The 13429-nt window shown below is 46.9% G+C and overlaps 1 protein-coding gene across 5 annotated transcripts in view; it reads left to right on the top strand.

The window, feature by feature from the left end:
* The window catches only part of HDAC4 (histone deacetylase 4), a 264827-nt gene that overhangs the window by 196279 nt on the left and 55119 nt on the right, over positions 1-13429 (top strand). For all 5 annotated transcript variants that reach the window (XM_075431189.1, XM_075431191.1, XM_075431187.1 and 2 more), the window contains one exon: positions 11504-11761. In XM_075431189.1, the coding sequence (XP_075287304.1) occupies positions 11504-11761 (258 nt within the window). The remainder of the gene's footprint in view (positions 1-11503; positions 11762-13429) is intronic.

Here is a 13429-nt window from a genome sequence, read left to right as displayed (position 1 = left end):
TCAGGTTCTTTTGTCAGTTTTGTAGCAGAAAACATAAAATGCTGTCAAGGAATATGGGGATAATACCTACTGTGTATATACTCAGTTTGAAAGGAAGAAGGAGCAGTAATGTGGATTTGAGGAAAAAAAAAATAAAAAGCGAGGGATTTCAGACATGACACCATCAGAAAATAATTGAAAGTGAAGATATTCAGATTTACTGAAGCGTGTTTCCCTGGAATTACCTTTGGAGAAAGAAAAGCTGTTCCCATCTCCAGTCCAGATTCTCTTAAACTGCGGTCCTCTGTGAAGCATTACAGTGTCCCATCCATTTCTCCTCCTGGAAGTGAGGACAGTATTGCTGTGTGACCTGCAGAGGTTGTGTTGAAGATTAATTAGACATGATTCAAAAATTGCTTTGAAGAAAGCGAGTGCTATGTTTATTATCTCGCTTTCTGTAAATCACCTGGAGATCATCAGGTGAACATTGCAGGGCATCATTCATCAGTGCGCAGATTGTGCCGTTGCTGTGTAGCCAAACTCATCTGTCTGGGCATCCCAGTTTTACAACGAAGCTGAAACAAAGCTGCTTTGAGATAATTGCATGGAGTATGCATTAAAAAAGACAAAAATCTATCCTGACGTTTTAGCCTTCGGGAAGGCAAAACTCACCTTTTAAGAACAAGAGGTCTGATCACAAGTGGAATGGATGGAGCTGTGCTGTTTGACCCCAGCTGAGGTTTTCTCCCAGAATTTCTCTTGCTAGACGTGCGATATGAAAATGCTGTTGGGGAAGGGGGAAAATTGATCCTAATCAGCGTGATATTTTTCTGACTCTGATTTGTACTGGTTTGAGGCTTTCTAAAGACTTTTCTCAAGGAGTTCTAGTGGTGGCTTTCTTTAAGAAAGAAGCAAATCCAGTAGTAGGTTTCAGGCTCGGGAGGACAAGCGAGATGGCCAGCAGACCTGTCAGATTGCTCCAGTCTAGATTACGGTGGAGGTTTCTCCAGATATTTTCACTGTTCCAGTCCTATGAGAAAATACAGCTACCGAGAGCTGGATTTAAAAAAAAAAAGAAACCCCAAACAAAAAAAACAACCCACCACACAACCCCCCAAAACTTTGTTTATAGACTGGAGCTCAGGCAGGATGATTACACAAGTTACTGACGTCAATCATGTACTTCTGGAGGGCTGCCACTGCGCACCGCGTGTGCCAGCCCTGGCCCTCGTTCAGCCCCGCACACCGGGGTGGTGGCGAGCTGCTGCTGCTGCCATAGAAATTTCCCTTACCCCCCTCCAAATCGCCTGCGCGACCAGGATCGTCGGACGCGAGGCGCTAGGTAGGGTCTCTTTGTTCGGAAATAAATGTCAGCTCGGTGGTTTGTTTGTTTGAGGTTTGCAAGGCTTTTCCGTTGCCAGCGCTTGTAAACGGCCAAAGACTTCGCCGTGACGTACCCGCTGCACTCATTCAGACTTTCGCTTGGACCTCCCAGGAGCTGGGGAGCGCGTGCGACCGGAGCCCAGCGAGTTCTCCCGCAGCACTCTGAATTTCAGCTTTGTTAGAGCGGTGATCTGTCACACCCATGGCAGGGGCAGGCGGGAGGGGGACCGTAATTAAACTGATTGCACAGGGGCAATTTCCCTGCGTTTGATTGATACGTGAGCAATGAGTTAAAAATCGTTTCGGTGCTAGTGCTGTATGCGTGTGGCGAATTTATCCCGTGGGATAGCATCCAAGTGCTGACGTGGAAAAAGACTTTTCCCAGATGTGCAGATATTTTAGGACCCTCGTGTGTAGGAGAGCAAGGACACAACTGAAAATAATGTAAAAGGTTGCTGCCTTTTATTAGCAGAACTGACAGCACTGTCTGTGAAGGTTCGGTTGGATTTCCTGTAAATCATACGAGGCTGTTTTCAATTGCTTGTGATTTTTTCCAAACTTTAAGATTTTGGCCTTCAACTTTCCCTGTTAGGTGTCTACATCATATGAAAATTCTGAGCAGATTGCAGCCAAAACAAGTCTTGCTGTTTCCAAGAAGGCCACTAAGGAAAAATATGTTGTTTTACTCCTGATTAACAATAATCATCATCTAAGGGGTTCGGCTGTGAGGCCTTAGTGCCAGAGGCTTTGGAGCAGTAACTTGGAATTGGACAAAGGAGGACAGGGCGGGTGACTGGGTGGGGAAGGAGGGTGCAGAGGGATGGGTTGGGTGGGATGGGTCCGAAGGAGGGACAGGGCTCCTTGGAGTGACTGGAGGGGAGCGTGCTCCCGGGGTGCCATCACGTCCAGCGTGGGCTGTGAAGTCCCTGGTCTGCCACTGTTGGCACCAAACTGGGGATCGCTTGGGCATAGCGAAGCGTGTGGTTCATCGCGTTCGGGAGCCGGCTCACTGGGGGTGACTCCCCTGGCTCACCGCAAGGCTCTGTATGGAAAATGAGGGTCCCAGCCCTGCTCATCTGGTGTTCATGTTGTCACCTTCTCGTCTTTAAGGAGGGGAAAAAACACACACACACACAAGCCAAACAATGACCCCAGAAACAGGGATGAAAGACATGCATGAATGACTAGAGCATTCTTGTCATCGCCAAGCTGAGCACTCGGGCTAGGACGTGGGAGTAGTGAAGTTTCCCGTGCAAGTCTTGCTCACTTTTGCTTTTTATGCATCTTTTTGATGATCGAGTGGTATCTCTTTCACAAGGATCTGAACTTAGTACAGAGCAGGGTAAGGGTGAGGCTGCTCTCCAGTGGCATGCTGCTTCGTTTGTTGCGAAAATCAGAGGACACAGAACGAGTGGAAGAGGGAAAAGTGGGGGCCTGAGGGCTAAGGCAGCTTGGCACCATGGCAGGGAATTGGCCGCCTCCTCTGTGCCGGCAGAGCTGTGTCCCACCGAGCAGGTCCAGCCAGCAGATGGCTTGCGGCGGCTCGCTCATCTCCATGCCTGTCGCAGGACGGGGACACGGGGGCTGCTAGCTGCAGAGAGGCAACGGGCACAAACTGAAGCAGAGGAAGTTCCACCTGAACATGAGGAAGAACTTCTTCACTCTGAGGGTGACGGAGCACTGGCACAGGCTGCCCAGAGAGGTTGTGGAGTCTCCTTCTCTGGAGATGTTCAAGACCCGCCTGGACGCGGTCCTGTGCAGCCTGCTGTAGGTGACCCTGCTTCGGCAGGGGGGTTGGACTGGATGACCCACAGAGGTCCCTTCCAACCCTGAGCATTCTGTGATTCTATGACACCCCCGTCCAGTGCATAGCTTGACCATAATCCCTGCCTTGGCTGCGCATTTGGTGGCGTGGAGCAGCTCCCCTCCCTGCCTGCCGTCAAGCCATCGCGAACACAGACGTGCTGATATTTGCAAAGCCCTCATGTTCTCTGGTGATCGCACTGCAAAACTGTATGTAGGGATCAATTCAGAACCAAGGAATGAGACATTAAATGAGGTTCTGGGTAAGATACGGAATCACTTCTTGTTAATTGAGCTCTGTGCAACCTGTGATCGGAATGAGGCATGTGCCCTAAAAGAGTAAATGCTAAACAGTCCTGAAAATAAGAGCTGTACATTAATGTAGGCACATATGGGAGCATTGATGTGAAATTACACAAGCAACATACGCTCATGTTTCCCAGCTTTTTGCATGTTTAACGTTCAAACCTCGGGAATGGGATTTCCCCATGGCCAGAGGAGCTTTGCTGGGCGAGGGGGCCTGTTTTGCCATGCGGTAAATGTATGCAGTGATCCCAGCCTCGTTTCCTCTTCAGCGATTACAGTTCTTCTGCAGACTTCAGTCTCTTTTAAGACACAATTTTTAGTCTTTTATATATGAGGGAGGAACTGCGATGTGCTGGTGGATCTCTGTGGCGTTTGGAGGTCGGCATTTGGAGGGATATTTTTGTCACGGTGGCGTACCAGGTAAAGTGGGATGCTGTTCTCTGAGCAGACTCCAGATATTTCGAGTTAAAAGTGTTAGCTTGTCAGCGTGACAGGTCTTGAAGCAGCAGTTACTTTTCTGAAGAGAAATATGCGAGAGAGATTTCTGTAAATCCTGTGCCGGAAAACTCAACTTTTTACCTTTCCATAGTGAAGATGAGTGTTTTTGGCTTTAGTCCTCTGGATGTATAATTCGCGAAGCCTTAGTAGAACAGATAATCTTCCTTTTAGCCCTGAATTGTACGGGTAAGCAGATTGAGACTGAGCTTTTGTGGTCAAATTATGGTGCTTCTGGGTAAACCTCATTTTTAGCACACTTTTCAAAGTGAGGTGTTTCTCCTGCTGCAGCATATATACGGCAACGTGTATATGCCAAGCTACAGTGCCTCGACTTGTCTGTGGTAGAGCAGCATTGGGTGGGTACATTTTTATTAACACCTAGAATTTAACCTTGCTATTTCCTGATTTGATTTTTTTTTTTTTTTTCTCATTTGGAAAGCGTTAACTGTTTAGCCTCAAATGACTCCTGGAGTAGCTTTTCGTATGTAATGTTTAATTTGTTATATTAGAAAAAGATGGTGTATTGGGTTGCATTACACAGCATTCAGATGGGGCTGTTACCCGTGGAACAGTTAAAGGGAAGCCTGTTTTTGAAGCACCCAGGCGTAACTTGGGATATAACGAGTACCAAAAAACCTCCTTCAGCGTTCCTGCGAAGTGTCTCAGTTGAATTATGAAATGTCGCTCAGCAGGACGCGAGACACTTGGCATTCGTGTGCTTGTGCATCGTCACCCCTGTTACTGCGTAAATGCTGTGGAGTGGTTTTGCCAGGAGCCGTTGTTCTGCAGGGTGTCTGCTGCTGCAGGTCTGGCGATACGTAGATATGTACCTGATATAATCAAGCCCGTAACTCCAGTTATTTGGGAGAGGAGGGGAAAGAAAACTGCTTCTGCTGGTGCCAAGGTGTTTTCTTCTTGCTCCCCCTCCTTTTCCTCTCCGGGCAGTCCCTGTGCTTTGATTCATTGCAGCTGGGTCAGTCCCTCTCACCTAGGCGCAGAGGCCAGCCATCTCCTGGTACTTCCAGCAGGTAGGCTGCCTCAGACAGTTGTTTTTTTCCTACTGTCTCGTCAGTTCAGGGAAGAAAAAACCCAAGAGATTTGTCTCGGCTTCAGCTGCTGCAGAAGGCTCTGCCGGCTCCCTACGTGGCCTATGCCCAACTCAGCCTCTCCCCATCATTCCTTATTATCTTATGTTTCCCCATAGTCTATAAAAGTGGAAAATTAGGATCCAAGGGGTACCTCACTTAGGAAGAGTCATATCAATAGCCAGAAGAGCAAGGCTTGTGTTATCATTTCTGAGTCAGTAATTCAAGCCCCCAGCAATATATTTTTTTCTTCAAGTGCTTGTCCACATGTCCCCTCCCCTGCGGATGCACTCCTGCCGTGTGCCGCTCTGCTAGTGCTCCTCTTTCTCTTGAGCATCCCAGCCAGCATACCCGCTCCGCGCCGCCTACCTCCCGCCTCTCAATTCCGAGCCACATCTCTGACTCAAGACCAACACTTTTTTGGCCGTCTGTCTCAGGATGTTTTTGAGATGAGCCTTGATCATCCCTTTTTTCCTCTTCCCCCCCCCCCCCCCCCATAGTCTCCAGCTATCCAGAGTTGTTCTCTTTCTTCCCTGAGTTTGTTTTTCATCTCCAGAGGAAGGAAAGGGAGGTTTCTGCTGGCTTCTGCACAGCATGGCATGGTCAGGTCCAAGCCAGTCTGTTGTCCTCCCTTGCTTCCTGGCTTCTCTCCTCCTCTGGTCTGTGGGACATGCTGTGCCACCCCATCAACACCTGTGTCCCCTACAGTGCTGTTCAAGGGGGAGCAGGGCTCTGAGTGATTGATGGTACCAGCACAGAAGAGGCTCAGTCTGTGTGGGTCGTGGCTGGTACCTTCTGCTACTCCACCCCATTCCCAAAAGAGGGAGGTCACACCACCCCACTGGGTGTGCTCCGCACTTCCCAGGATGTAACTGGACAGTTACCAACAACAGTGCTGTCTCGACCACCTTCCAGCATATCCCTGTCTGCACAAAGTTCTGCCCAGCTGCACATATCTGGCAAAGTGGAGTGAGGTTTTGATGCGTTGTCAAGTATGATCCCTTTGAGCTTCTACTACCCATAGATAACCCTGGATGAGCTGTATGGAAATGTGGTCATTCATCCTGAACCTTAAGGTGTGTGTGGTTGTTTTCAGCCTCCAGTCCGTGTCCTTTACTGCACACCAGTCTGTCCAGCGACACTGAAGTCTCTGAAGGGCATGAGTGAGGTATTCCCTCCAGCAGAGATGTCCTTTCCCACAAGACTGTTATTAATTTCATATTTTAAGGTAGTCCCCTCAGTGATTCAGACTTGTCCCCTACTTCCAGTAACCATTACCATGATGAGCAATACTGGAGAAAATGCCACGTTCCTGTGTTGGACTCCTAAACTGGAGAAGATCTTGAGAATGGATCAAACTCAAGGTTTACTTAGTCATGCCAAACTTTCACTTCTGTCAGTCTCTGATAACTGAGGCGATCTGTCATGTTCAGGGTCGAAGGAGCCTTGTCCTTTTAATTGTGTAGGATCTGAAATTTCTTCTGTAACTGCTTGTCATCTTAGAAAAAAGACTCAGAGGTGCACAACTTCGTCAGAGTTGGTCTGTCCAGAGAGGAAGCTTTGCTATGCAGTCTTGTGGAAGTTCATCAGCTCTGCTTCTGCTCCAAGGATCTCTTCAGCCACATTTTGGAACCAGACAGGTCACTGTGACGCTTGTTACCTAAAGAAAAAGCACATTAGTTATATTCTTCTAAGAGCTTCTCTAGCATTTTTCTGTTGGGAACCCTTCATTACTCTCTGATGAGTATACAGACATTTCTAGCCTCTTTAGCAGAATCATCACAGTTCTCGGTATCTTAAGAACATATCACTACAGAGAAGGTATCATGAAGCAGTAGATATGTTGTATCTGGTAGACATACCAGATGCCAGCTGACCTGAAATTTTGCTAGCGAAGGATGCAGCCTTGCTTTCCTCATGAAGCATCCACAGAAAAATGATAATTTTTTTTTTTTTTCTTGTACTGTGACCTGAGTCGCTATGATTTTTTTTTTCTTTCTGTTCTTTGTATTTCAAAGATGTAAATAAGAAATCTTGCCAGCTGTATCAAATCTTTTAAAAATGCTTGTGACTAGAGATGGATAGTTTCTCCTGTACTGAGATAGCTGCCCAAGGCTAGAGAGGCAGTGCCTTTAACAATGTTTTATGGTGGCAGTGTATGATAGCCGAAGGTGAGTGTGTTTGAAAATAGACGAGTGACCTCATTGCAAAGGATGCTAGAGAGCTAATTAAGGGAAGAAGTTATTTATGGTGGATTGTGTAATTGTTTACTATTGCAGCTATATCTGTAAGCATTTTCAGTGCTATCTTAACTTTATATTCATTCCCTTGCACTACAATTACCTTAGACGTTCTTAAATTACAGGAGCGCATGTTTGTAAAATTGCAAAAACAGAAGATTTTTAGGGAGTTTTAATGGACCCGGGATACACGTGCTCATGTATTCTATGGAATATGTTCATAACAAAGTCCTTTCTCTGCAATATTGTCCTTTAAGAAGAGTAGAGTTGCAGCAGCTAGAACAAATGTCATACCAAAAGATTCACTTTGTATGCGCAAACTGACTGCTTGAAGTGTCCTTGTCGTTGACCACTTGATCTTTCAACATTCATTGTAGCTTTTTACACATGTGTTTTTCATTTAATTCTTACATTTTTATGGAGTTGGAATAATTTAAAACTTCTAGGGAATTACACTGCTTCTCATTTCCATTAGTTTTGACAATGACATTTAAGTTATTTTCCGAGCAATTACCTTGTGTAGTTCGTAAGTTCAAAAGGTATTAACTTCAAAGCTCAAGACCTTTCATCCAGGCAGAAAAAAAAAGAAGCAGAAGATGGTTTATGATGATTTAATTATCTTTAAAACAGATTATTTTCATCAAGTCTGAAAGAACTTAAAGAAAATTGATGGAAGAACTACCTTTAGTTTAATGTGGTTTAGTTATCCAATGTGTATTACAACTGATGAAACTGGGGAGGTGGGGTGGGAGGTACCTCACAAAAATCCTTGGGAATTTTTGGTGACCAAATATTTTAGGTTGACAGGAACCTCTTAAAGATCGTTTAGTCCAATGTCCCTACTTGAGCAGGGTCAGCTAGAGCATGTTGCTCAGGACCATATGCAATTGGGTTTTGAATATCTCCCAAGGATGGAGACTCCACAGCCTCTCTGGGCAACCTGTTCAAGTTTTCGACTGCCCTCACACTAAAAAAAAAAAGTTTTCTTGTGTTCAGAAGAAATTTCATGTGTTTTAATTTGTTCCTATCGCCTCTTGCCTTGTCACCTGTGAGTGCAACCCATCAGGCTCCATGCACTTATTTATGTCCAGGTTTTTATGAGTGCTCCCTAAACCTGGTGGTCCTCCACCAAGCATAAGTCTTCCTTGCTCCAGATTTTCCCTCTGGTCTCAGGAGCCCGGGATTTGTGAAGGAAGGTCTTAGTAGTAAAGAAGGCATTAAGTGCCATGGCCTTTTCTGTGTCATTTGTTACCGTGTCCCTTCCCCCATTCAGGAGTGGGCCCGTGATTTCCCTAGTCTTCCTCTTTTCTTTCTTGGTGACCTTCACGTCCATTGCCAGATTCAACTCCAGGTTGGCTTTGGCTTTCTTAACACCATCCCTACAAGATCAGATAGTAACTCTCTGCTCCTCTTGGGTCACCTGTCCTGCTTCCAACTATTGTACACCACTCATTTATATCTTGATTTCAGTTAAAAGCTCCTTGCTCTTCCATGCAGGCCTTCTGCAGCCTGGCCTTGATTTCTTGCTTGTTGGGATGGATCTTTCTTGAGCCTGTAGAATCCTTGAGTATCAGCCAGCTCTTGCAGACTCCTCTAATCTCCAGGGCTGTATCCCATGGGACTGTTCCAAGCAGATGTCTGAAGAGGCCAAAGTCTGCTCTCCTGAAATCCGGGTCTGTGCTCCTGCTTTTTGCCCTGTTACCTCCTCTTCGGATCGTCAACTCCATCATCTCATGGTCACTGCAGCCAATGCTGCCTCTGTGACTTCGACATTCCCGAATAGTCCTTCCTTGTTTTGTAAGAGTCAGATCCAGGAGAGCACCTTCCTTGTTGGCATCTTCTTCACCTGTGTCAGGAATTCTTCATCAGTGCACTCAGATCTCCTACAGTGCTTGAGCCCTGCTGTCTTCTCCTTCCAGCAGATAGCAAAGTGGTTAAAGCCCTCTGTGAAGACCAGGGCTTGTGAACCTGAGGCTTCTTCCAGGTGTTTGAAGAAGGCCTCATCTACTGCTTCTGCCTGATCTGGATGTCTACAGCGGTCTACCCACTACAACAGCACTCATCTTCGTCTGCCCACTTATCTTGATATTTAAGCTCTTGACTGACTCCAGACGCATACCAAGGCACAGAGCTCCATGCATTCCTGTTCGTCCCTCACATAAAGGGCAACTCCGTCTCCTCGCCTTCTCGGCCTGCCCTCCCTAAAAGGCCTCCATCACAGCACTCCAGTCATGCGACCTGTCACACCACATCTCATGATCCCAGGGAGGTCGTAGCCCTGTAACCGCACGCAGACACAAATCCTCCTGTTTGGTCCCCGTGCCATGTGCACTGGTGTAGTGGCATTTTGGAGAGGCACCCAAGCGTGTCGGTTCCCCAGGACAGGCTCGAGACCTTCCCCATCAGGCTGTTCTGCAGGCACCTCCTTCTTCCCGTGCCGGCCCTCAAAGGGATGCCACTTCAGCTCGTTTTTACAGGTTGCCGTGTCTTTTCTGCTCACACCACGCCAGGCCCTTGGCCTGCCTACCCTGTCCCCAGCTTCCTTAGCTGCCTGTTGAGGAACCGCTCCCTCCCATGTTGTTTCTGGTTTAAAGCTCTGAGTACCAGCTTGGCCAGCCTGTTGGCAAAGGTACTTTTTCCCTGTTTAGTCAGGTGGATCCCATCTCTTCCAAGAAACTGTTGACTCTCAAATAGGCTTCCACGGTTGTAGAAACCGAAACCCTCTCGCCAACAGCAGCCAGTTGTTGATCAGTACAAAAGTATCAACTCTTTTCACCAAGAGGGATGGACTGCACCCCCCATCTGTACATCTGTAATGGGGGGCCACGTGGACCCGAGAGGGCCTTGCCTTAAGCTTCTAGGCAAGATAATACCCTTCTGCGTGTCCTGCTCCTCTCAGGAGTCGAGACACCCAAAATACAGTGACACAAAGTGCTGGAAAGCTGTGGCCCTGCGTCCCAGTCCCTGCAATGCTCCATTTTTAAAGGCTTTGAGCCCCAGTTATTTGAGATCCTCTGCTGTAGCAATGAGCAACATCTTGCCATCATTGCTGTGATACTTGCAGGCAATTAATCCTTGATATTGTCTTTGTCTGCCTAAATCTTTGTATAGGTTTGCTTAAGGTATATGGCAAAGCCTCTCTTCCTACATTTAGGGAAAAAGGCTTAGTTTCAGATTTGAGCCACTGTTCTTCAAAGAGCAAGTTGCTCATAAGTAGTCACTCCTTCTGCATGTGTTCAATAACTGTGTTTTGATTTAGCTTTATTAGATTTAAAATCAATATTGGTTTTCATACCAATGACCTAATCCTTATTAAAGCTCTGCCCTGACAACTTTCAAAGTTCAGCATTTTCTTTATAAGCCCATAAAACGGGCACAGTCTGAGCTTTTTTAAAGAAAGGAAATTGATTTATTTATCTATGCTGGATTTAAAAACAGTTCAGGGTTTTGTTGTTTTTTTTTTTGTTCCATATAAAAATCATAAGCAGTCTGAGACAAAGAGATGTGAATTTTATCTCGCTAATGAACTTTCAAAAAGTCTGAACCTGTGCGAATTATAGTGAAAATTCTGTTGTTCCCCCTGTTTTAGCAGCTGCTTTCAGAGAAGTTCACTACCTCTAGTTAGGTAGGTCTGGTTAGAATGATGCTGCTCTTGTGGTTTGCTTCTGTACAGATGCACTAAGTTGAGTGGCCTCAGCTTCCTCTTAACCAACTTCAGAAGAGTGCAAGTTTCAGAGGAATCTTTATGACAGCCTCTCACTTCACAGTTAAAATTCAGAGGTTGATTCAAGAAGAAGCTGGGCAAACAAGGTAGCAGAAACCCTCTTAGAGGGTTTGAGTCTCTCTTACTTTTTTCCAGAATTTAATTGCCAAATGTCTTGATGATTGTTATGCTTCTCCTCTGTGGGTTTGCGAGTGGAGCAGCATCCATAGGTGCGTAGGCACAAGAGGCTCTTAACTTCTTCAGAGGGAAAATCAAGTGGAAAATGAAGGGGCTGTCATTACCTGGGACGCAGGATTTCATAGCAGTTAATGCCAAGGTTGCCCTGACCTTTCCTTTGAGCGGTTGCTTTGGACCTAGTTGATAAGATAAAAGCTATAATTCACAATTGCTCTTTTCACAAAGCTGGTTCTTTGAGGAGAGCAGAGTGAACTTTACCTGTGATGAGTTACAATTTATTTATCGGTTAACCTCTGGGATGTTTTCAGATCATATCAAAACCCAACGAACCAGCTCGCCAGCATGAAAGCCACCCTGAGGAGACAGAAGAGGAGTTACGGGAACACCAAGCCCTTTTGGAGGAGCCGTACAGCGACAGAGCTTCAAGCCAAAAGGAGGCCCCCGGGCTGACCAACATGGTGCAAGTGAAGCAAGAACCCATCGAGAGCGATGAGGAGGAAGCAGAGCCGCAGCAGGAGCTGGAGTCCGGGCAGAGGCAGGCTGAGCAGGAGCTGCTCTTCCGTCAGGTGAGCTTGCAAAATACCAAATTTGGGACTTGGTTCTTTGTAGAAGCTTATTTTTGGTCCTTGGTGGTCACCTTACACTACTCTGAGGGGGGGAAGCGAGGGGGAACCAGCTGTTGAGGATTTGTTACGTAAAGAAACCTGCAGATAAAATCAGTGCCATCCTTCCCTGAAGTCACCATGTCAATGCAGAAGTTCCAGGTAGGAGAATCTGGATCACCTGCACAAAACGCAGTCGGTGTGTTTGCAGCCACTGAACCACTTTCTGTTTGTTTCTTTGGGAAGGCAAAGTGTGTCTTAACATTTTTGAGCACGACGTACTAGTAGAGGGTTTTGTGTTTTAAAGCAAATTGACTGTCCCAGAGAAGAGCTGGATAAGGGAACAGGGAACAAGGTTCACTGGAGGGGATTCCTTCTTCAGAACTGCCCAGAGACTACAGCTGTGCTCACCTTTGAGCGCAAACACCAGAGGCTTGTGGGTTGCAAGTAATAAATCCAATAACAACGCAGCATAGCGTAATCTTCCCAATGACGTGGCAGTCTCCCAAAAATTGCCTGTTGTGGTAGCAGTAATGAAGGTGAGAAGGCTGTGATTCTCTTAAGGCATCAGTGCTCTGCTCGTCTTTGCAGCCCTTAGCGCTCGGCATCTGACTGTACCTACAGCCACGCGTAACCCCCGCACGGGATCTGCAGCCAAGAGCAGATTGCTGTAGCCGTGCCAGGGTGTAGCTCGGAGTAAATCCACAGCCCTTGGCTAGGGAAAGCAGACTTGTGCCAGGTTTGCAGTTGCGGTGTCTGTGAATCAGGTGCAAATTGGTTGCTCCCTGTAGTCATTTGCATCTCGCTGCTTGCTGCCGTCTTACTAGCACTGCGGAGCGGCGTCGCCTGTCCCGCACGAATGTCCCTGGCTGTTCCTCAGTGACTACATTTTCGGTTCCTCATTGAGCAGTGTTATCTTCGTATCAGCACTGCCTTGAAAGATCAATGCCATTATTTGATTTATACAGTCACATCTGAGCCTCATTGCCTTAGTATATAAATAAATTGAACGTAACATGCTGCTAATGGTGGACCACAGTGATACCATTCCTCTGCACGTGAAGCGCCTGCGCCCTAGTCCTGAACTCATGGTCACACCTGAGGAGTCTTAAAAATATTACATCCTTTGCAATTAGCTTAGCTCAAAGAGGAGAAGGAATAAATAGGGGAAATGGTAAGGTTCTTAGGCTGTGGTTGCAGTGTGGCGAGCTGGAACAGCCATCCCTTCTGACCAAGAGCCTGTCCAGCTGATGGTGTGGCTGTGTGGAAAACCAGCTCGGTTGAAAGCTCCCTCTTCTGCCTGGGGTCTGGCTGAGCCGGACTCGTTCCCTGGTCTGGGGCATCATAGATTCATTAAGGTTGGGAAAGACCTTTAAGATCATCAAGTCCAACTGTCACCCCAACGCCACCATGCCTGCTAAACCATGTCCTGAAGTGCCATATCTATGGGTGAGGGCACAGAGGGAGGATGGAGCTGCTTCTGACAATGACCCTGCCAGTGTGCACCAGCTTCAGGGCTGTGGTTTGGACACACTGAACTTGCCTGCCTTCCCTCTGGAAACGTGCACATCTTCCTTTGCTGCACGCGTGTGCGTGTGCTCATGTATCAGGGTAAGGTGTCCAAGCCTGCGA

Source organism: Opisthocomus hoazin, chromosome 9 (assembly GCF_030867145.1).
Source record: "Opisthocomus hoazin isolate bOpiHoa1 chromosome 9, bOpiHoa1.hap1, whole genome shotgun sequence".
Classification (NCBI taxonomy): Eukaryota; Metazoa; Chordata; class Aves; order Opisthocomiformes; family Opisthocomidae; genus Opisthocomus; species Opisthocomus hoazin.
Note: the sequence above shows the minus strand (reverse complement) of the source record. Positions and strands in the feature narration are given on the sequence as shown.